At 41.0% G+C, this 24,121-nt stretch overlaps 1 protein-coding gene across 2 annotated transcripts; it reads right to left on the bottom strand.

Annotated features, from left to right (window-relative positions):
• Positions 1-747: 747 nt before the first annotated feature.
• Positions 748-24,065, bottom strand: LOC8051891 (transmembrane protein 147). 2 transcript variants are annotated; one of them, XM_029987993.4, is made up of 6 exons: positions 23,892-24,065; positions 13,599-13,737; positions 11,445-11,465; positions 9,278-9,499; positions 5,867-5,988; positions 748-1,098 (listed from the first exon to the last, which is right to left on the bottom strand). In XM_029987993.4, the coding sequence occupies exons 1-6, from the start codon at positions 23,966-23,968 to the stop codon at positions 969-971; spliced, it is 711 nt and encodes a 236-aa protein (XP_029843853.1). In that variant the 5' UTR covers positions 23,969-24,065; the 3' UTR covers positions 748-968. The 2 variants fall into 2 exon arrangements, with proteins under 2 accessions (XP_029843853.1, XP_002435549.2); XM_002435504.5 differs by lacking the exon at positions 11,445-11,465.
• Between the last annotated feature and the right edge of the window lie 56 nt (positions 24,066-24,121).

Here is a 24,121-nt window from a genome sequence, read left to right as displayed (position 1 = left end):
CAGCAGAAGTTCTATGGCGAACATGTAATGTTTGTACAGGCCACTAGGTTAAACGCTCATCATACGAGGGTTAAGACCAAAGCAATATGTCTGGCATGGTAAAAACTAGGGCTGAGCGTCGATTAAATGCTTTATAACCCGATTAATCCCCAGCCTTGATTCGATTAATTAATCGATTATTCCTATGCATTATTAATAAAAAGTCAAAATTAATATTTCTTGTGTGCCTCTGCTGGAGCCTGAATACGTGAAAACGGCACACCATAGAACTTGGATTATGAATCAAACTGTACCTAACAATAGATCAGACACTCGCACTGCGATTCTTACTTCAGCTGCATGAGGCAAAGGGGTTCGTTGATATTCTCTGGCAAGAGCGACCTCCTTTCATCGTACACAATAGTATCTGCTGCACTAAACGGGCACTAGAACAGCGTTGAAGTGGCCGGGACATGTGTAGCCTTTTGCATCCCCCCCCCCCCCCTTCCCCTTGTCTGGAGTTACAAATCTCAACCCTACAGTTTACTTTATTCCAAAATTTGACCTAAGGTTTACCCTTCATACAGGTGTACTCGTCCAGCTCTGCCTAATGAAAGCATTTAATTTCTCGTTTGGTTCGTAAAAATTTTACCGATTAAAAGCATTTAATCGCAATTAAATCAATATTCGATTAATCAATCCATTGCCTAGCTCCAGTAACAACGCCATCATGCTTGTACAAGAAAGCAAACAAAAACAGAGAAGTCGGGCAACATTGGGCATTTAATGCAATGTTTATACAAGTCACATAGCCTGCTGTCATTCTTTACACCACTCTAGACGAAAACACTGAAGTAAGCAGAACAATAGAAATAAGCTCTGTTCCCTCCTTTTCTTCCGTCCAGCTTCGCAGGCGATTGATTCAGATGAGAAGCCATTACTCACGAACCAAGTGAATGGCGTGAGAGAATAAATGACTCTGCCTGCCTTCAGTAAGAGTTCAGGCTTTGAGTCAAACTAAGGTAAATATGAAGAGCCGCTAGACCCACGCTGACAGCGCCGAGGAGTTTCACCGCCAGCACAAGCCAAGGTCCAAATGCCAAGGTCTGTACCATCAGTCTGAAAATGAATACACCAAATTCATTTCTAACACCACTCCAAAACTGCATTCGGTGGACTTGATAAAATATACGGTCAGAAATGCAACCAAGTATGATGCACATATATATACATGTCAAATATATGATGGACACATATTTGGCTGAAATATATGTACATCATAAACCTATGTACATAAGAATTGATGCAGCTTAACATACCTATAACATGCAGCTAACAAAAACCTTGGCTACAATACCAGACAGTTTTGAACTAATTTAATTCTGCCCATCTCCATTTCAGGAAAGCTCACTCCATAAACTCGTTTCCAAAAATACAAAAAAAAAAAAACTTATTTTAACCTTTTTTTTTTTTTTTAATGTGTTTGCACATTTTGAGCATCTTCCAGCTGAAAGCGGTGCCAGAAGCTACAAATTCCATATCGTAACTACTGGACACTGTCAACACCAAATAAATATTTTGCCAAAAAGGGCCTAATACTAGACAAGTAAACATATCAGACTTTGCGAAGAAAGAAATCACCATACACTTTGAATTCTATAGACCTTTTCATCCTCCCTTGCATGGGCGCCACCATCTTGGAATCACGTGAGGCGGCAGCCATTAGGTTGCTTCAACTTGTTGCTCCGCTCTCCCCTCTGCACCTCGGCGGATGCGTTGTATTCGCGTATTTCGTTGCGTTTCACCGCGCTTTCCTGGCTTACTTCGGAAACTATAGTCCGATACGTCTACTCGACGACTAAGACATCACGATGATTCAGAAGTCCTTATGACAACTGAGGTTTTGTTTACTAGTAGTGGTGGAATATTCTCAGTAACAAGCGCGTATATTTATATAGCGCATTTAGGATCGGGAGGCATCAAGAATAGTCAGCGCAAGGAGACAATCCGTATTTCCTAAAAGTATCGTTCTTTATACAGGGTGTCACAAAAGAAAATTTACACGGTCTTTTTTACCGCAAAAATAAACTAGGCATCGCCGAACTCTCATTCTCCGCCCAAATGTAGAGCTGGAGGTCACAACCAGATGCCAAAGTTTCAACCCGATCCGATAACTTAATCAAAAGTTATAAATGATTTTCTGAAAATTTCAATGGGAAAATGGCGGCCGACGGAGTTTTCAAACACATGGGGCTCTATGGCACCAGAAACCGAAAACGAGCGAAAATGGAGTCCATTTTCCCATTGGAATTTTCAGAAAATCACTTATAACTTTTGATTAAGTTATCAGATCGGGCTGAAACTTCGGCATCTGGTTGTGACCTCTAGCTCTACCTTTGGGCGGAAAATGAGCGTTCGGCAATGCCTAGTTTATTTTTGCGGTAAAAAAAACCGTGTAAATTTTCTTTTGTGACACCCTGTATTCATAATACATCAAAAACAGTTTCTGTTGATTATGTGAGGAAACTCGCGGAGGAGATAGACAACGAACGTTAAACTTGTATTTTTTCTGAGGCTAGGAATAATGGTACGTCAACATCAGGCGATTTGCTTGTTCATAACGTCATACCTACATGTGTATAAGGTTCTCAATCTTTTTTTGCCACGTAATCATTCAGTTGGTCGGTATAACTATAAAGTTTTAAAATATTGTATACCGCGCTCGCTCCCATTTCAACAGTCATTTAAGTGATTTATTGATTATCTTTAGATAACCAGTTCAATCCACGTAATCTATTTTATCACAAAGGTTGGGACTTCCCGCGTAAGAAACTGCCAGACAACTTAACAGTAACGAGTTTTAGAATAGCGTACATGAAGAAATAACGTTGTTTCTATTAGCAAATCCAAAACACGGTTTGGGTTCAACGCAAGCGCACTAATAACAACCTTTTTTTTATTTTTTTTTTTGCATACATTGTTGTAGTTTTTGCCAGTATCTGGGGCCCGAAATATTTGACGCCGAAAAAAGCTGTCTGCATAACGATCACCCGAGTCCAGGATTGTCGATGGCGAATAGAAGTTTACTTTTGGTGGCTGGCGACGCCGAAATTTACAACGCGAATCTGTTCAAACAAATAATTATTTGTTCACACAGGTCCGTGAAATAGTGCCTAGCTCTAGAATTCAGCCAAACTTTCCGAGGTATTTCTCCTGTGCCCTTTAATTTTATTTGGCCAATATTACGGAAGACAAATGCTAGATTTAAGTTGACAGGCCTGTCACTTATATCCTATCTTGAGTAAGCAAATGTTCATATAAAAATAATTTATTTCCTAGGGCCAATATCGCGAAATGCGGCTTAGGAGTAGTTTAGCAGGGTTAATGATTTAAGAAATTTCCTAATTGGCCTAGGTCGCAGTGTCAAAACATGCTAAAGTACAGAAAAAAAAAACTTAAGTAAAAGAGTTGGCGAAGATACTATATACTTGTTTATATAAATTATCTGTGTCATTAGACAATACTTCTTAAAGTCTGCGAAGTTCACTAAAGGTCGGGCTTCCACGAAAACCAAACAGTGAGTTGCAAACCCGTGAGTTCATTTGTTCTGCCCGATTTAGCACATTGCTAATCAAGCTGTCGATATGCTTCTTTACATTCCCGTACTATAGTCTCTTCATTAGTTTGTTTATTTGGAAATAGGTGTCATCGGGTACTGCTGTAGACAATGGTAATCTTCCCTGTACATCAGTCGGGCGTTTCGCAACCGACCATAATCAGATACATCAAAGGAGTCGATAAAAAAAAGCCTGCAAATTAGGCTCAAAAACACCTCGTAGTCTTCAAAGTGACTCAATACACTGTATCCTTGGTTGTGTGCAACAAGAAATATAATTGTATCACAAAATTAAGCAAAAACCACGTAAGACAACAACATAGCCGCGTGCACGTTGAAACCGAAACCAACCAAATTGAAGCAACCTAGTGGCGCCGATTCTGTCAGCACCATCTATCTGCTGGTGAGGCAACTACTAAAATGAAAAGGTCTATACTTCCTACTGCTGTGTTTCACAATTATATTCCTTTTCCCAATTCATTTTTTTTCTTATGGTATGGTGTCATTTTCTTTGAACAAAACACATTAAACACATTAAGAAAATGTAAAAGAAAAGATTGGCAAGGCAGAAATCATCCAAATCTTTCAGTTTAATGCAAATTTGACCCACTTCACTTATGTACCAAGAGATGATGCCAAATACAGTTACAAAGTTGTTAAAATCAGATTGTGCTGCACCATTCATAGTTTTTAAAGTGCACAAAAAACCTGATTGATATGGTCTATCCTTTCACTGGGAAGATGATGAGTGATGCAGTAGAATTTGATCCTAACTACTTCGAACCAGGTTAAAGCCAGGATAAAAGGAATAATGGAAAAAAAAATCTTCCCCCCCCCCCCCTTTTTTTATATAGTATATGAAGCACTGAAATACACCAACTTGTCAGGCCCCTTTACTTTCTAACTGACCATTTTCAATGTAAGTGTGATGCCTGGATCATAGAAAAGTCTAAAAGTATTGAGTTTTTTCCTCTCCCTCTATATCAGTCAAAAGGAGAGGACAGGGGGAGCCTTTATATGGGTAAGGGTGGCGATGTGGGTTAGTAGGTTCATCCTGACGAAAAGGCAAACATTGCACAGTAAACGGGGACTAAAGGAAGTGCTAACAGGACAAGCGCTGTCCTGTTTGCACTTCCTTTAGTCCCCGTTTACTGTGCGCTGTTTGCCTTTTTGTCTTTATACGGGCTTTGTGCTGCAAGATAATCCAGAATGAGCACAAAAGTGACATTTTGGGAAGCTATACCCTGGTCAATGCAGTTCAATGGAACCAACAGGATCTAGCTTCGTTGACCGAGGTTTGGCCATGCATACGTTCCCTACTAAGTTCTTGCTTCAAACAAAATATTCTAGGGGCAGAGTAATTTTGTTCAATTCTGTCACAGTCGGCTCATATTGGGCACTTTTCTGGAGTCTTTGTAAGTGCTTCAGTGGGCATTCAACAGACATTTGGAAGCTAGTATGCCTAGATTTTAGTGTGTCCAACTCCTCAGTTAGGATCACATAGTTCACATAGCTCCTCAGTCAGGGTCACACAAGGTCACATGGTACAAGGTAAAGGTGCCAATCATCTGCGAGCGTCCCCAGGCTTGGCTCAGCCTCTTTGCATGACACCCTCCTCGCCATGCGGCAACCCACGCATGCGCGTGGGCAGCCGATTTGCATGGGCGGTGTCTGCCATTCATTAAATTGCACACAATCTCCATGGTTTAAGTAACTCCCTCTCTTAAATCTATGCCCTCTATTAGGGGCTCTTCTTCGATGTTCTGAGGCACTCGAATTGTAAGAACATTATCAAGCAGTTTGTTGGGCTTTTCACGTCACCTCTACTAATAGTAAAAAAAAACAAAAAAACATGAACCTAGGAGGAATGCGCTGGCATAGAGTAAAGATGTACCTTTCCATGTTTAGCGGCATTGTCACTAATTTTTTGAGTGTGAAAATGAGCCATCTGCTGCACTCTGGGGCCCTCTGGACACCAATATTGACAAAGAAACAAATGTCTGATGCTAGATGTCTGTAATTTGGCTCATTCCTACCCAATATGCTTATCAAAAACACAGATGTTTGAAGTTGCGACAGATTATTGCCACCAATACATGTGCCTGTTACTAGAATGCTGTGCAACCTGGCTAATGTTTATAGCTTGCTGAAACACACATTTTCAGAAGGCATAAGTAAGGCCAATCAATGAGATCTCTCAGAAAGGGATTGAATTGGCAAAGTCTCTGAAACAATACTAGATTCACCCAGTAGACAATGATTGGTCCTTACTCTAAAATCAGGGAACGGTAGCATGTGATTGCCAGTAGTACCGTGACCACCGGTAGGTGAACTTTGCGGAGATCATTCCGGTTCCACAACCAGACAAGAGTTGCGGTTGTGATGTGGTTCACCTGGAAAGGCAAGGATTACTTCAGGCACTTTGGACGTGACAGATAATTTCAGGTAGCAATAAAGCACAACATTAAAAGTTAAAAAAATATTCAGCTCTAAAAACTGGTTTTTGGAAGTTCTAGAATAGTGACCTAACTTCATATGTTTCAAACGGATTCATTCATAGTCTCGGAGTTTTGTGCATCAGACTGGAGAGCATTCATCCTGTTGTACAAAGCTACACTGCAAACTCGTATAAATAACAAAATATTTAGCAAGCATTTATGCTAAGAAAAATTAAGCTTGGTTATTATTTTTTGCACTTCGGGTGCACATTATTTCCAAAAGCGTTGCATGCCAAGGCTGACGACTAAAGTGGCTTCAATCTGATGTAGAAATGACCACATGCTCAAAACATATTTCAGACAAATGTACCGATACTGCCCATTTGAGTGCATCGTGACAGGCGAGAAGAACACCAGTCATAATGTTGACATTCAGGTAGTTTATCTCAGTTACTTGCACCATACTTTTGAGAATTTGTAACATAGGATGTACCCACTGTACCAAACTCTTTTTCAGTAAAAAATACCTGCAGTACTGACCAGAGCAAGCTGCAATTAATTAAAGATTCATAAACCTATCACGGTGATATGATTGGTTTAAGTCATTTTGGGGGCCTTTTGGAGCAGGCAAAAGTTCATATTGGAGCAGCAAAAAAAAAAACTTTTGGAGCACAAACATATTATTTATTCTTATTCATTCTACAGCAATAACTATTTTAAAACTATTAAGCTGGTACGTCTCAAAAAAAAAAAAATACAGCACATCTTTGCCTTCCCACTTCTGTGTAACCACCTCTTAGCATCAATTGCACAGCTTTATTAGCCCCCTAACAGGGGACTTTCATAACAAACAAAAAAATATTGTCAAAATCGGGACTTTTTTTTGTCCCCATTTTGCCAATATTCTTTGGTACCATACAAATCTCATCAACCTTTTTATTGTGCTGAAATCTATGCATTGGTTTCTAAAGCAAAATTATTTACGATGTTTGGGGATAGATGGTGCTTCCTCCCATGCGATAAAAAGAATGAGCATTTAAGGATGCGCTCCCCAAGGTGAACTGAAGAGCGGCGAGTCTAAAGGTGCGCCCCCTAAGCTGAGTCAAAATTTCCGTGCATCTAAAGACGCACTCCCCAGCTAAAGTGTTTAATTGGAAAGCTGTGTATCAATGACATCTTACATGTAGATATTTAAAATGGTGCAAAGTCAGCATGTGAAGAAAAAACATACCTTAAAAAATTCAGCTGAACTTACTGATATTATTTCCAAGCTTTCATTCCACTGCTAAAGTTAACCTTATTTTAAATTTAACTGTCATTGACTGCATCCACAAACAGTTAAACCTTATTGACAACCTCCATGAACAGGCAAGAGATGCTAACTAAACATAAGAACTAAACCTATGGCCCAGCTCAGCTACTCCAAATCGACGTGATTCATCAACCCTTTCCCAAAACCCAAGTATGAAGTATATCCTCCCTTAAAACTAGACGTAAAACAAAAACAGAACGCCCACGACCAATGATTTATGCAACTTCTCAGAATGTCAAAGCCTATCATACAAAATGACCACAGTTTTATTTTATTTATTTTATTACCACATGTATGTTGTCAATCAGCATTCACCAAGTTTGATTAGTTATAAACATACATTCACTAAGTTTTCCTTTTTCTTTATATTTTTTCCCAAGCAGATGATGTGCAGTTATGCATTATATCACCTTGGAGGAGATTATTACCCTTTAACATAATGTTGCGGTGTGGCTAAGCGACTTGCACGAAATCACAATGTCTAGTCTGTGGGCGTCACTTCTCAGCAGTGCACCAGTGCACAGCGACAAGCACACTCGGACCTAATTAAACAGCCCAAACAGGCCCAAAATATGTTCCCAAACTTCTGACTACCGAGTCATGTTCGATACCAATCATATCCAATCACACTTTACACTAAGCTATACCCGAAAGTTCTGAAAATTCGTGCACGCTTAGCATAACAATCTGGCAAAAAGCAAAATTATCTTTTAGCACAATGTTGGCATAATTTCTTCATATTTTGGTTAAACGTAGCAGGATGTAGCGAGGCAAGCACATTGGTGCGAATGGCGAAGCACTCACATCATTGCTATCACTGGTTTTTTAGGCGAGTGTTTCAATCCTTAAGACAATGACACTGCTGTGTGATAAATAAAAACACCTCACAAAGCAATTTCAAAGAATGTGCACTGAAGAAGGAGAATGAGATGGGGGCACCACCTTATCTTGCAATTCTGTCACTTATATTTCAAAACAAATGAAAACTATAGATGCGAGGGTCTGTTAAAGGGATACAGTAGGAGCAAACAATTTGTATGCTGTTTAGAAACAAACAATGCTATTCAGGCTGCAATTACGAATTCGTCCGTTCGACAATCAAAGTAGATTTTCACGGGGTGGCTTTTATTCACGAAGAAGCAAGCTGAACTAGAAAAAAAAAACATCAAAGAAAGGAAAGACCCGAGTAATTCAAACCCGTATCTATGCTTACATCTAGTTATTAAACCAGACACCCCGATCCTCTCTCGTTTGCTTTCTACCTCCAGCATTGCTGTCCTTAGATTTTCAAATGTTTATCGCAGAAAAAGAGCCCCTACCATCCTTCGTTTCACCGTAACCTGGCAAAGATCAAACTCTATGGCCCCCTCAAGTCAATCGGAGTGACGGAGGCAAAGCACCCAACAACCCTTGCCAAAGGTCCGAGGCCGACAGCGTAACTCGAGCCCCCAAACAGTTGGAAACGAGGAGAAGGAAGGACTCCCCTCTTACAAGGACCCTTTTCTGCACATTGCAGACGTGCCTAATATACCCCTAGAGGATTAGACTGTCACTAAAATTCCCATCAAAGAAGCTTTGTTATCTCCTGCCTGTGGCTTCAACAGCACTGAGCAGATAGAGTGTAGTCACGTGTCTCTCTCCAACGTGCCAACTGGCTCGAGGAGGCGATGGTATTAGCTCTTTGCCAAGTTACGGCGAAACAAAGCACAGCACTACACTCCATATGACTTTGCAACCACCGTGGTGGTTGCTACGAGCCACCGGAGCCAATCAGATGCCGCGTGAGTGTCATGCGACCTCGGAGAGGGGGCGCGGGAACGCAAAAAGAGGGTAGCTGCAAGCTAGCTCGTAGAGCTGGACTGGCCGGGGTGGCTCGTAAGGTGAAACAAAACAGGGTGTCTTCCGCGAACTCGAAATGGAGGCGGCACTCACGAGAGAGATGTTTGAGTCAAAGCTGAGCTGGACGTAGCGCCAGTCAAACTCCATGCCACGGGCACCCACCCAGAGGGGCACGAAGCGTGTCATCAACAGCTCGGCACTCGCCCACCCCAGCCCTGCCACCAGGAACTTGGTCTCCCCTTTGCCAGCCACCTTGGTCATCACAACGTGAATACCCACGAGGTCAGCCAGATCCACCGTGGCCTTCAGAAACTCCTGTACCAAGAAGACGACAACACCGCATCTGTTTTGATTTACCACCTTGTTGCTAAAGGAAGTTGCAGACGTTGCCCATGCTAGGGGCTATGTTACAGGCTGCGAAAAAAGGATATACGATGAGAGTGGTTCCGAGCTGAGGAGGGACCGGTTAGAAGCTTTCCTGAACCGAGACTATGGGCGTTTCTGGCTGGGTGGTGTGCATCTACAAATCTTAATAAAACTAGTAAATGAGGTTTTTGTTACAAGTAGAATGTTGGTGATGCTAGGCTGGCATGCTAGTCCACAATTTTTTTTATTATTTTGCTCAAAATGATCTTTATACAGTAAAAGACAGCATATCAGAGTGCCTTAGAACCGGAAAAATCACCCATGTGAATTTAAAAAATCCTGATAAGGTTAGAAATCTAATGTTTTAATTTCTTTCCCAAACATATTTTATTGATCCCTGCAAAAGAAAAAAATAGCGGTCATGTTTTTATGAGCATTTATGAAATGGCAGCAACCTTAGTTACAGATGGCTTTAAGGTTTCTACTATTTTCCTCGGCTGATATATCTAAGAAGTTGTTTTTGCAATCAACTACTGGTAAAAGTTTGTATAGTATGGCACGCCTGGCCTTAGGCATTGTTGGCTCTGGAATGCCCTTACTTCATATTTTTGCTGAATTGATTGATATCAGCAATTATCAATTGTAGACACCCAATTGCAATGAATGAATAGCTGATTGTAAAGATGCCTGCCTTACAAAAGACAGAACTTGTTTATTGTAGCTCGTCTACTGTAACAATGAGAGAAGCTGAGCCAACATGCCCACTAAAACATTGAATTGCATGGCAAAGACTTTGCATGTATTAGCTGCAATCTCGTAGTGTGGAACCTTACACTTTTGTGTTTTCATTTAACTGCACCCAGAGTCGGGAAACCCATAAAAACTGCTTGTGTGTAGTGTGACATGTATGGGCTTGTTTCTAGGTAAGTTATTTTACACCTACTCCACCTGAGTCATGAAACACAAAATCTGTCTGCATACAGTGCACTACCGTAGAATACCACACATCCTTCCATTCCACGCTAAGCACCCATTCCCGAATTTGTAAGATCTGAAAAATATGCACAGTACATTTATATGTAATATTGATTACCGGACGAGCACCCGTACTCCATTTTTTCGCGATTATATCAAAATTTTTAGTGGGCACTTGACTGGTGTGTTATAGTATGCATGTGCTTGTTTCTAGGCAACAGTTATTTTAGGACTATTCCAAATGACACTGTTACTGGGTCAAACACAAAAATATAAACTCAAGGGTTAAGTTACATTGTAAATTCAAACAGTCAATTAACATATGCCTCAAACGTAAAAGTGGCCCAAATGCAGGACACCAGCGACATTCATGGCACCCTGTGGTTCTTCAAATTTTGTTATTGTAGCTTGCAAACTGAAAACCCTTAGGAAGCCCCAATTTTTCGTAATTTCCTGAACTGCAAAATTAGCAATTATCAGGGCATGGAAATATTTGCACTGACTAGAGGCAAATTCTAGACAGAAATTTGCAAAATTGAAGGGGCAAAAATTTGATCCTCTTGCCCAATTTGCAAAAAATGGGAGCCACAAGAGTACAAAGGTTTACGGTGTACCACTTCAATATTAAAGATTCACATTATGCAATGCCGTACTGAGAGAGTGATCGCATTGTCCAACTTCACAGAACAGCCATGCCTCATGCACAAGTTAATATGTAACATTGACAAACCAACACCTTGTATCAGTCCCAAGGCCTACAGGTCACTACTAACTACAACATGCTCAAAGCGTTTGAGTACAAAACATGAAAAATGTGGCTAATCAAGGCCATTATAAACTCTGCCTTTGGAAGAAACAGCAGGATCAAGAGGAACTACAGATGATAGCATGCTTCGATCTTCGTCTTAAAAGTGCTCACCACATCCATACGAAAGGGTAACTGCTTGCAGGCGACGGCAGCAGTAAAAAAGGGAATATAGAACATGGTATCAAAAGCGAAAACTCTTCCAATAGAAACCAGATGCAAACATACAACTTGTGCGAGTCTCTATGAAATACCTTAACTAAGATACCCCATGGGGGGGGGGGGGGGGGGGATTAATAGAAGGGGTAGGAATTAGACTGTCATGTGAAGCTTGGGGCATATGGAAGTGATTTCAAGGATCTATTTTTCAACATACAAGAATACAATACCCAGCAGATGCCCACTTGGGTGGGGGGGGCACATTTCTGCCTATCTGACAGTTTGACTGATGAACAAAAATAGTTTACTAGACAAGTTGGCTGAATGTTTGAACTGTGTGTATGGTGGGGCCCATCATGTTTTACACTTTTGTTTGAAGCTACTTGGTTACTTAGTTGGTACATATTGGTGACGGCCGCACTTGAGATGCTCAAGGCACTGGCTATCGAAGAACATGCAAAGGAATGTGTTAGCACCTCGTCAATCACTCTCCACCCCAAAGAAAAACAGTATTTGCGGTGTGCCACACCCAGATAGCTGGTAGGATGAATTTTAGCAGGTAATGGTAAATTTAGTAATTCCCTCGAGTAATTAATCTTTAGAATTTTGTAATTAATTTTTATTTTGTGCATATGTGAACTGCCTCTGAAGAAAATACTTGTGCATACTAAGAAGTGTACTAAAACAAAGTCGTTAGCCAGCTGTTTTGTCTTACCCTGTCCAATCTACGTTGGTTTCTAAGTTCAAGCTGATCCATCACCAATTGTTTTAAGAGACTAACTTACCCCAAGAAAAAAATAAAAAAGGATAGAAGTATTTTAGAAAACAATTTGGTAAAGGCCATTTCAACATCTGGCCTGATGAATCAAATCTAGAACCAACGTTTACCAAATAGCCCATAGGGAAACATTTATAAAAGGTAGTCTGGGTGCTTTCACATTCACAAGCACACACAACATATTAAATTAATATCAGTGTTGTTTATGTGAACATGAAGCAGAATCTGCCTGTTTTCAACTGCCTAAAAATTAGAAAAGACATTATTTCTGAGTGAACAAAGCTTTCTCTCTATTTCTATAGATGAATCATTTACATCTACTGGAAAGGCTGGGATGGAATGGAAGAAACTGAGTCTTCCCTAAAAAGTATGCCCAGTCAAATCCAGTTCTTGATATTACATCCCCAAATATATAAAATAAGTGTAAAGTCTGAGTTAAAAGGAAAACTGAAGCGGTTCTGTATTTGAGTAAAAACACTTGAAGTGTCTTCATTTGGCCTCCAAGATTAGGAATATTGAGATTATCTTTCAACTTGGTGCATGGAGGCGGCAGAAAATAATTTTCAAAGTACAGCTGAAGCCCCTCCTTCTCAGAGCGTTACGTCATAAAAGGAGTTTTCGGAATCTTCACTTTCGCGCATCTTCAGTGCCTATCAAAGCTACGCACGTCCACTCTTGCTATTTTCAAAAAGGTCAAGAAATGACGTCAAGACTGCTGTCAGTGTGGGGGAATATACCTGGCGAGCTTGGAATTGCACGCGCTGCCCAGATGAGCGACACGCGCTTCGCAGCAGAAAGATCCTTTTATGTCGTAACGACTAATTGGAGGTTTTTCATGTTTTCTTGCGTTTAGTTACATCTTCGGGAAAAACGAACATGATATTAAGAATCACGGGATAAAAATACTCTAGAATTAACCTCTAACTCGTTTTTTTAGGAACATTTTCAGCTTCCCTTTAAGCTGTGGCCCAATATATTTTAAAACTTTGTTTACACTTTCTATACACTGATAGTCTCTAAATAAAGATGATTAAAACATCAGTTAATGATTGAAACAACTCTCCAAAGTTGGCACTAGTAATGCTTGAAGCATCAAAGACACAAAGAGGTCAGAATAAGCTACCATGGCGGACACTACGAGTAATCGGAGTCAATTCCAATGCCGTGCGAGTGCTGTGACCTTAAGAAGGGGCGCAGCAACGTGTGACGACTGTAGCGACCTAATACATTCGCAGCGCTGGATTGAATGGGACGACTCGTAGCATCTGCTGCGGCCCATTGTAAGATAAAATGAAGTGTAATAAGGTTAGCTCATTCCAGGGCTCACTCACCCCCAAGACGTCGAATCCACCCACAGATGACACATCGCCGGGTGGGAAGAATGTGGCTAGAATCAGCATTTTGCAAAGCTGCATAACAATGTACATGGCAGCAGCTTGGACGCATTTCCAAAATGCCCCATATTCGGACCTGCAATAGGATTGAAAGTGTTTAATCTCGTTCCAAGATTTAAAATGCTAGCATTTTGGTCGCCTTGGAACTGCAAAGGAAAGCAACAATGAAAGGTTGCAAACAACCTTTGGCCACAACTTGAGTTAAAGCGATACTGAAATGAAAGTTGAAATATACCTCTCATGTTAGGAAAGGATTAAACACGATCAGTAGTAACTGCGGATGAGAATTGCATGCGCATACCTTTAGAGCAGATGACTATATTTTTTGTTGTAAATGGCCGATTTTAGCAAGTGCTCCAAGAGCAGCCGTCAGACAGCGGGATGCGTGTCGGAAGATTTGGTGTTTCCGACGCATTTGCGACATCACATGTCCCTTCCCGGGCAAGGCCACGGTGGGCCTGACATAGATATGAGCTTCACCATTCGGTGGTGCCAATGCGTTACAACCATGCCATTCGAGCTGCTCGAAGGACTGGTTGGGCAAAACGGGTAAACACGAGCGGAGGCAAAGTGAGTCACCTGCACCTCAAAACTACACAAACTTTCTTTCCCCCTTCATCTCACCCCTTTCCTTTCTATTCCACTATTCCCCGGCTACAGGACTCGAATTGTGGGAGAGAAGGGAAATGTGGTTTGGCCAAGCTCGACAGGCTACGCGCTGCCGGAGTTCACTACTTTTAGGGGACAATCAATGTAACATTCCAAGTACCTTTGGGAACCTGCACTTTGGTCACTGTGTTATTTGTTTTCAATAAAGTATTGGTGTTGTCTTGAACGAAAAACTAGTGTCTCTGTGATGCTGCCACAACATACTAGTTGTATGTTGTGTCTATCTCTGTTCCTTTTTCTACCACTGTAAAAAATGTTTTCTGGTCCTGCCCCAGTCTTGGGTTTAAAATCATCATAATAGTTGACATTTGGACAATAAAACAGGAGCTATAACTTCGTTTCAGTTTCCCTTTAAATCCAGAATAGGAAAGTAGAACAATTGTGCCATAGATTGTAATTGTGGCTAATAAAGATTATCACGCTTATGCACTGTCTCACTTTTTAATTCTATGGATGGGTACTATTCCTCTAGACATTAGGCAGACGATAGACACTCGTGACCTCGGTAAAGCATTGCTGAACAATTTTTGTTGAAGTAAATAAGCATCTCACTATAAGGACCCCAGTGCTTCAAGGCTGCCGATTACTCCTGTCTGGCTCTGTTGAGCGGCGACATTACTCAATAATCGAAGTTGTAAAATCACGGTGTCCATGATTTCATATATATTTTCAAATTTAATATTATTTCGCTAAACAGCGATGCTGTCTGGCACGACTACTTCTCGTGTCTTAAGACCTACACTCAAAACCTTCGTCTGGCTAAACGTAAGTTCTTTTCTGAGGACCTTTCAAGCATCCTGCATAACAATTCCAAAAACTTCTGGAAGATAAACTCTCCTACTCCTCCTCCACCCAGCTCTTAATCCAGCTAACTGATAAAGGTGGATGCCCAATATCTGAAACGGACTGAGCCAGTGTTAAACAACTCTTTTTCGTTAGTGTTTACAGTAGAAGACGCAGAAATCTCTATACAACCAGCATTATTATGCAAATCTATGGAATCGCTTGTCATCTCAAGAGCTGGAATAGTGAGGCTCCTTGATTACTTGAAACTGACATCCTTTTTCAGTAGAAATTTCTTTGGTGTAGTGGAGAATTTTGAGGGTGATGTCATCAGGTCCTGATAACATCACCCCCGGAATTCTCCTCTATACCAAAAGAATTTCTAGCGAATTTCTTTGCCTAATATTTTCACAGTCCTTATCGCAGGGATGCCTAACATCCGACTGGCAACTGGGTAAGGTCATTCCGGTCTTCAAAAATGGTGATTGCTTTTTAGCCTCGAATTACCACCCTATCTCACTAACATGCATAGCCTCAAGACTTCTCGAGCATATTTACTCAAACACTGTATCACACTTTGACAGAAATAATTTCTTTTACAACCAGCGACATGGTTTTTGTAGGGAACTGTCTTGTGAGATTCAGCTTGTAGAATTCACCTACGAGTTATACATTAATTTTAAATCCAACCACCAAACCGACGCATTATTTTTGGGCTTTTTAAAGGTCTTCGATCGTGTTCCCCACGGTCGCCTGCTTGCTAAACTTCAATACCACAAAATTGACTCTCTCATACTCTCCTGGAACCATGGTTCTCTTTCCCCTTGCGCTCGGTTCGCTACAGTTAACAATTACTCCTCCACCCACGCAGATGTTACTTTAGAAGTCCCCCCCAAGAGTCAGTTCTTGGCCTTCTATACTCTTTCATATTTTCATTAATGTCGACCCAGTAAAGGTTCCCTCAAATATCTGCCTCTTCACTGATGACTGCATGTCATACTGTAAAATAGTTTCATTGCAAGACAATCTTTAACTCCAAAATGACGTGGAAGAAGTCCGGGCATGATGTACTGTGGGGGATTCATGACATTAAAGAAATCAAAATGTAATTTAGCCCAGTTCTCACAGAAACATCAAGTGTCTCAGTCCTTGTACAAATAAGAATATAACTTAGTCCAAGAGAAATACCTCGTGTAACTCCAACAAACAATCTCATCTGGAGCACTCACATCGAGCCTATCTCTGCTAAGGTGTCTCAATGTCTCGGCTACTACAAGTTTTTCGTTGTATCTTTACAGGTTAGTATTTTCAAAAATTTTGGATTCAAAAGTAACATGCGTCTTTTCTTGCTGCCTGGCACCATGGCATGTTATGCGATGTGCCCCGAATGCCTAGAACTGCAAAGCACTGCTTGTGCATCTTTTGCTACATATTTCCGAAGTGCTAGATGCGGTATCCTCTTGCTCCTCAGAGGGGATATCAAAACTAACCCTGGTCCCATGACCAAGGAACAAGAACTACTACTTAATCAGGTTTTAAATATCATTCACTTTGCAGACAGGCCAAAATGATATCCTTCAGGAAGTTTGGGACTCGAGAGTGAAACAGGGTGCCACTGAGGCATCGATGAATACTCTAATAACATGAGCTAATCATTTGGGAAACTTTCAACTATGAAACGGCAGCCGTCACCAAAAGTGTGGTATCGGATCCCCAGATAGCATCCACTGTTACTGAGATATCGATGCTCAAAGCACGCTGTGACGACGCAGAGGGCGGAGCACGCAGGTCTAATCTCCTCTTTCTTGGCTTTCAAGGAAACTTGGGCGCAATTGAAAAAAGCTGGAGAGATTAGGAATTCAACTTTTCGAGTCATTCATAGAAAGTCCAGACCGTGTTGGCAGGTACAATCAGCAAAAGAATCGCCTAATTATTCTGAAATTCTCTTTCTTTGAAGATAAGGAGTCAGTGCTTTCAAAGGCCTACAAGATTAAGGGAACACATTTTTCTCTTGAGCCTTCCTGGGTGTGCCTTGCTCGGCAGGAACTGCTACAATTTGCAAAACCTCGAGGTGTACCCTTCAAGCTGCGCTTTGAAAAACTTCTTATTAGAGAAAAAGGAACTTTTGGACTCAAATTCATTTTTTAAATTTAGCCCAGCATGGCTTCTGCAGGTTGCGAAAGTTAACTTCTAACATTTACTCATGACCTTCAGGTCACTCTCAACCAAGGTTACACGACTGACTGCATATTCCTTGTCTTCTTAAAAACTTTTGACGAGGTTCCTCATATACTTTGTTTACATAAACTTCATAACCTAAACATAGACATTAATGTACTCGCTTGAATAGAATAGTTTTTAACAAACCGCTGTGAACTTTGTTCACATTAATGGAACTAGTTCTTCATCCTCTCGTGTTAACTCCGGTGTCCCACAAGGTTCCGTACTCGGTCCACTATTTCTTATATATATTATTGACCTACCTATCTGTATCTCTTCTTCTATTAGCTTGTATGCTGGCAACTGTTATTTATAAAAAAAAAAATATTAATGATTCCGACATGTCTGGCCTTCAAACTGATATTAAGAATGTAACCCACTGGTGCACAGGATGGCTTATGGAACTTAACATTTCAGAATTTATGTCTATGAGAGTGTCTCGTCAAAATAATGTTTGTCCCCCTACTAAATTAACCATTCCACCCTCCTTCGTTTCTTTCTATAAATACCTTGGTGTTCATATTGTTAATGACCTTTCCTGTAATGCCCATGTTGAATATGTCACTAACAACGCTAATCGTGCTTACTAGGTTATCTCAAAAGAAATTTTTCGCTCGCTCTTGTTTCTTTAAAGCTAATTTTGTAAAACCCCTAATCTGCACTAAACCTAAATGTGCAGCCTCTACTTGGGACCCTGGACTCACCCTAGCATCTGCTTGAGTCAATTCAAAATCATTCTGCTCATTTTATTCTTTCATACTACCACCATTCATTCATTTATTCATCTATTCAACCCTTAAAGGCCCAATGGGCATTACATAAGGGGGGGCAAGGAATATAAAATCAAAAATACAGAACATTGCACGAAGCGAAAAAAACAAACAAAAAAACACATCAATTATACATTTGTACACGCTATAAAAATAGCAGGGAAAATCCACACAGAAACAAATGAGGTCAAAAATCACCAACATATTGTCTATGTAAGCACTCGACAAACAAAAAAAAAAAATAATAATAATATTAAAGGAATAAACAAAATAAGAAATATATAATAAAATATAAAAATAAGGTAGCCAACTATGAAAACAATGTAGAAATCGCCTCACGGAACAGGCCGGTGTCACTAATGTCGACTATGGTGTTGGGAAGGTCGTTCCAATCGCGGATGCCTCGCGGGACAGCGGAGTTAATAAACGCATTAGTTTTACCGGTTAGGTGCTTGAAACTTTTGCTATTAGTGGTTCAAAGGGAAGATCTGTTAGGAGGCTCAAGAAAAGGTATATTATTATCGTGATAGTAGAGCTTATGGATGAGGCACAGAAGAGCAATTTTACGGCGGTTTTCGAGTAGAGGGAGAGAACACCGATTTTTTAGAGTAGAAACACTTATGTTATACGAATAACTCGATGTTATAAAACGTGCCGCTCGATTTTGGACGGCTTCAATACGTTTGGTTAAGTAGACTTGATGGGGGTTCCAGATTGGTGAAGCATAATCAAAGAATGAACATGGTTAAAATTGCGCACAAATAGAAAGGAACAGAGAAGAGGGAAGAGAAAAGAGACAAGCGCAAACTCACAACTCGATGTATTGATGGAAGAAAAAAGAACAGCCCTCGGTATCAGCTCGAGCCGAGGCCACACTCGCACGGGGGCACCCGAGCACGCGGAGGACACACACCATCAACCACACTCAAACGACTGTAGAAAGGCTATTTCCCTGTCGGTTAAAGCCACAGAAGGATGGCTGACACAACGCTCGCCTAAGCGGAGTATACTAAAAGCTTCAAAAATTTCGCAAGTGTGTTTTTCGGTGAATCTGCCAATTATCGAGGTCTTTTGTAAAGAAGGTGTACACTTGCACGCTTGACAATGCAGAGGTAGGTGACCCCCCACTGTTGAATTTAGAGAAAGATTGTGCTCCCTTAACCGGTCATTAATACACCGTCCTGTCTGTCCTACGTAGGATCTGCCACAGGAAAGGGGAATGCTATAAACCACTCTGGTAGAACAGGGCACGTAAGGGCGGACGTGTTTTGTGCGGCACCTGTGTTTTGTAATATTTTCTATTTTTGCTCGAACTTTAGAACAAATTTGACCCATTTTTTGGGGTGCTGACATCACTAAGGGGACTCCATACCTATTGGCTACCTGTTTGAAATTGTGAGATATTCTGTGTATATACGGAACCACCACCACTCTTTTTTTGTCGATATCACGTGCAGCTTTTTCGCATCCTTTTACTTTTTTTATCAGAGTTCCTACCACTTCAGTTAGCACCTGCGCTGGAAACCCAGACGCTGTAAGCCTCTCAATTTGAGCATTAAAACTGCTTTTGATGGTGTGGAGGCATGACTTCTTTAGGGCTGAAGTAAGGCAGGAAAGAGCTATGCCTCTCTTTACGACTTTTGAGTGCGAGGACGTATAGTGCAGTAAACCTTTTTTAGAACGGGGTGAAAATGACCAGCACAGGTGTTTTGTTTGCAAAGATAAGGAAAGGTCTAGAAATTGCAACACACCTTCCTTAGGAGTTTCACAGGTAAAAATAAGTCCTGAACCGCACTTGTGGAATATGTCCATGATGCTACTAATTACATTATTGTCCAATGTCTTTTGGTACACTAGCAGAAAATCGTCTACATACTTAAACACGTGAAGAACTGGCATAGACGCTATGGCCGTCTTAATGGCGCGGTCGACCCCCGCAAGAAAAATATCACTTAGGACCGGTGCAATGCAAGAGCCTATACAGACTCCCGACTTTTGCAAAAATACCCTGTTTTGCCACCCAATGAATGTCGAATTAAGATAGAAATGTAGCAGCTCAAGAAAACTTTCTATAGTTACACCACTTGAGTTTCGGAACGAGAGCTCACCATGGGACTCAATGCAGGACTTAACAGAGGCGAGTAGATGTTCGTGGGGAAGCGAGTAAAAAAGATCTTGAACGTCCACGCTGAAAACACTGTGATTGGACAGTTCATTTGACCTTAGTACTTCAACGACGGCTTCCGAATTGCAGACTCTAAAGGGATCCGTAATCTTCACACCCGAAAGGTGCTTTTGAAGATGTGCTGGTCATTTTCACCCCGTTCTAAAAAAGGTTTACTGCACTATACGTCCTCGCACTCAAAAGTCGTAAAAAGAGGCATAGCTCTTTCCTGCCTTACTTCAGCCCTAAAGAAGTCATGCCCCCACACCATCAAAAGCAGTTTTAATGCTCAAATTGAGAGGCTTACAGCGTCTGGGTTTCCAGCGCAGGTGCTAACTGAAGTGGTAGGAACTCTGATAAAAAAAGTAAAAGGATGAGAAAAAGCTGCACGTGATATCGACAAAAAAAGAGTGGTGGTGGTTCCGTATATACACAGAATATCTCACAATCTCAAACAGGTAGCCAATAGGTAAGGAGTCCCCTTAGTGATGTCAGCACCCCAAAAAATGGGTCAAATTTGTTCTGAAGTTCGAGCAAAAATAGAAAATATTACAAAACACAGGTGCCGCACAAAACACGTCCGCCCTTACGTGCCCTGTTCAACCAGAGTGGTTTATAGCATCCCCCTTTCCTGTGGCAGATCCTACGTAGGACAGACAGGACGGTGTATTAATGACCGGTTAAGGGAGCACAATCTTTCTCTAAATTCAACAGTGGGGGGTCACCTACCTCTGCATTGTCAAGCGTGCAAGTGTACACCTTCTTTACAAAAGACCTCGATAATTGGCAGATTCACCGAAAAACACACTCGCGAAATTTTTGAAGCTTTTAGTACACTCCGCTTAGGCGAGCGTTGTGTCAGCCATCCTTCTGTGGCTTTAACCGACAAGGAAATAGCCTTTCTACAGTCGTTTGAGTGTGGTTGATGGTGTGTGTCCTCCGCGTGCTCGGGTGCCCCTCTGCGAGTGTGGCCTCGGCTCGAGCTGATACCGAGGGCTGTTCTTTTTCCTTCCTTCAATACATCGAGTTGTGAGTTTGCGCTTGTCTCTTCTCTCTTCCCTCTTCTCTGTTCCTTTCTATTTGTGCGCAATTTTAACCATGTTCAATCATTACCAACTCGCCCAACTAACCACTTTACTACTGAAGCATAATCAAGTTTTGGGCGAACGTAAGTTTCGTAGGCTAGTTTACGGAGTTGAGGATGTGCTGCCTTGAGGTTACACTTAATGTATCCGAGGGTTCGAGAAGCATTAGCAATTACGTTAACGTGGGTGATCCATGAGAGGTTAGAAGTGAGGTGAACTCCCAGATATTTGTAAGAAGAAGCAACGCTAACAGGCGTGTTATCAAGAGAATAGGGGAATGAGGAAAGGGTTTTTTTTGCGAGTAAAATTAAGTAATTTGCACTTTGACGTGTTTAGGGGCATTAACCATTTGTCACACCAATTATGAATATTGTCGAGATCTCGCTGAAGGATTAGATGGTCATTTGGATGATTAATTTTTTGGTATAGCACACAGTAATGTGCAAACAAACGTATGTTAGAGGACAGCGAATTAGGAAGGTCGTTAATATAGATAAGAAACAGAAGAGGCCCTAAGACGGTGCCTTGAGGGACTCCCGAAGTTACGTTAGAAATGTCAGATCAAAAATCTCCACACAGCCAGTCTCACCTCTATGAAAGCATCTCTCCCATTGTCTAGCCTCTCTTCTCACAGAAAAATATATTTCACAACATTTATCACTATAACCTGACACTTTGTAGAACAGTATTTTTAGAAGCATTTTACATATCACGTATAGAGCACCAACAAAAGGTAGGCACCCCCCTCCCCCCCTTGCAGCACCTTTATTTAATTTTTTTTTTTTTCTTCCCCAGACATCAATTGACTGGAATCGCCTTCCCGCATCAATGGTTTGAATAACTAATGGTGCTGATTTTAAAGTTGTGATTACAATTTTTTAAAGTAATGTTCCTTAGTGATGCTTGTATTGACTATTCCTTCACTTCTTCATTGATATTAATGTATTTCTGCCTTGTTAGCGTTGTATTCTTGTATTTTGGAATACCCACTCCTCTCTGTAATGGCTCGGGCCCCGAGTAAATAAATAAAATAAATGAAATAAAACAAAACCTATATTCGGCACCCCTCATTTGTGCAGAAAATGGCTTAAGACGTACACTCGACCCAAACTGGAATATGATGTGGCCATTTGGAGCCCTTACCAAAATACTTATAAAATCATCTCAAAGCAGTTCAGAATCAAACTGCTTAGTCTATTTAAAAAAATATTATTGGTCAATTAGTGTATTTGCCCTCAAAAACAAACTGAACCTTCCTCTACTAAATGTGCGCTGCAAGATAGCGCACCTTTACCTCTTTCACAAAATTTACCACTAGCTTAGCTTAGTCATCCGCAATCTTCGCTCTGCTCCACAAATCTTGAAAGAGACAGCGTATCGCTCACTAGTTAGACCACATCTAGAATATGCGAGTGCCGTATGGGACCCGCACCAAAAATATCTCATAGATAAGATAGAAGGCATCCAAAATCGCGCTGTGAGGTTTATTCTGAATAAGTATTCTCGAGCAGAGAGTGTGACACAAATGAAAGTTTGTATGGGTATCGAGCCTTTAGAAAAAAGACGTAAGAAAAATAGACTTAAACTTATTTACGCTATCAACAATGATTTAACTGGAATCCACTATATATCGAGTAGGAGGGGCCACATAAAAAAAATATGCGAAATAAAATGTCGAACTAACTATATGATGTTTTCTTTTTTTCCGAGAACTATATCGGAATGGAATGAACTGCCGTCTGATATTGTATCAGCTAACAGTGACTCTTTTATTAGCCTTATTAATGCAATGTAAGTTTCTGTGTTAAGTACATCATTGGTTTTTTCGTAATATTCCTATTGTGTGCTGGTGTGAATCATGTTTATTGATGTTGTTGGAAATTGCTGATGTGTGCTGTTATGTGACTTTCCAATTTATAATGATATATGTGAATCATGTAACCCACTCCTCTGCTGTAATGCTCCGGCGCTGCAGAGAATAAATAAATAAATAATAAATAAATAAAAAACCTTCCTGCACTCCAAGACACTCGCCTTCTTCCCGCAGGCGATCCTCTTCGTGGCTAAATCACCCGTGTCACGTTTCCCGCATCTCAGGCAGCACAACCTATTTTTAACTCCCCTTTTTTCCCCATACTATTGTAGACTGGAACGACCTGCCCTCACATATTGTAACCAAGGCGGATCAGAAGACCTTTCGCAATGCCCATTGTTCACACTTCTGTTAAAGGGAAACTGAAGCATACTGTATTTTCTTTTTTCAACAAGATCAGTCTTTTCCCACTCGGGCAATGCTTGCAACTCGCGTCCGCTGGGATGCGTAGCCCATCAAACTTTCACAGCCCTTATCCAATTCACATTTCACTTGATTTCAGAAGCGCAGAACCTAGACGGGAAATGTATCATCATACTATCCGGCCATGAAATTCAAACAAGAAATAATTAAGGCAGTCAAAACATGCAAACACTACAAGCTAAGGAAAGTGGCGTAGCTGGTCACCGAAAGTCACCAAAAAGAGCAAGAGTGGCCGATACTTACAAACCAGAATACTTGTATGTAAGGAGGTAGGGAACATAAGCCAAGGCAACACAGTTCCCGAAGTGAAATAGTGTCATTTTCGTCTAAATTACTTCAAAAATTAGGTTTTACCGTGATCTTTTTTTTCTTCCTACCGAAACCCGCTCACGGAAGACGCCATGCATCTACCCCGCACCAAAGGTCAATGCCGCAGGTAAGGAGTATAATAATTTTGCTCCACAGTAGTTGCG

This window comes from Ixodes scapularis, unplaced genomic scaffold (assembly GCF_016920785.2).
Source record: "Ixodes scapularis isolate PalLabHiFi unplaced genomic scaffold, ASM1692078v2 PGA_scaffold0__279_contigs__length_252992795, whole genome shotgun sequence".
Taxonomy (NCBI): domain Eukaryota; kingdom Metazoa; phylum Arthropoda; class Arachnida; order Ixodida; family Ixodidae; genus Ixodes; species Ixodes scapularis.
This window is presented reverse-complemented; position numbering and strand designations above follow the sequence as displayed.

Bases quoted from the DNA above. Each gene is read 5' to 3' on its own strand.
- LOC8051891 (XM_029987993.4), bottom strand. From the start codon at position 23,968: ATGACACTATTTCACTTCGGGAACTGTGTTGCCTTGGCTTATGTTCCC. The intron at 13,738-23,891 runs GTAAGTATCGGC...ATCCTATTGCAG, and splicing joins ACATACAAGTATTCTGGTTT to GTCCGAATATGGGGCATTTT. The intron at 11,466-13,598 runs GTGAGTGAGCCC...GCCTGCAAGCAG, and splicing joins GTGGATTCGACGTCTTGGGG to TTACCCTTTCGTATGGATGT.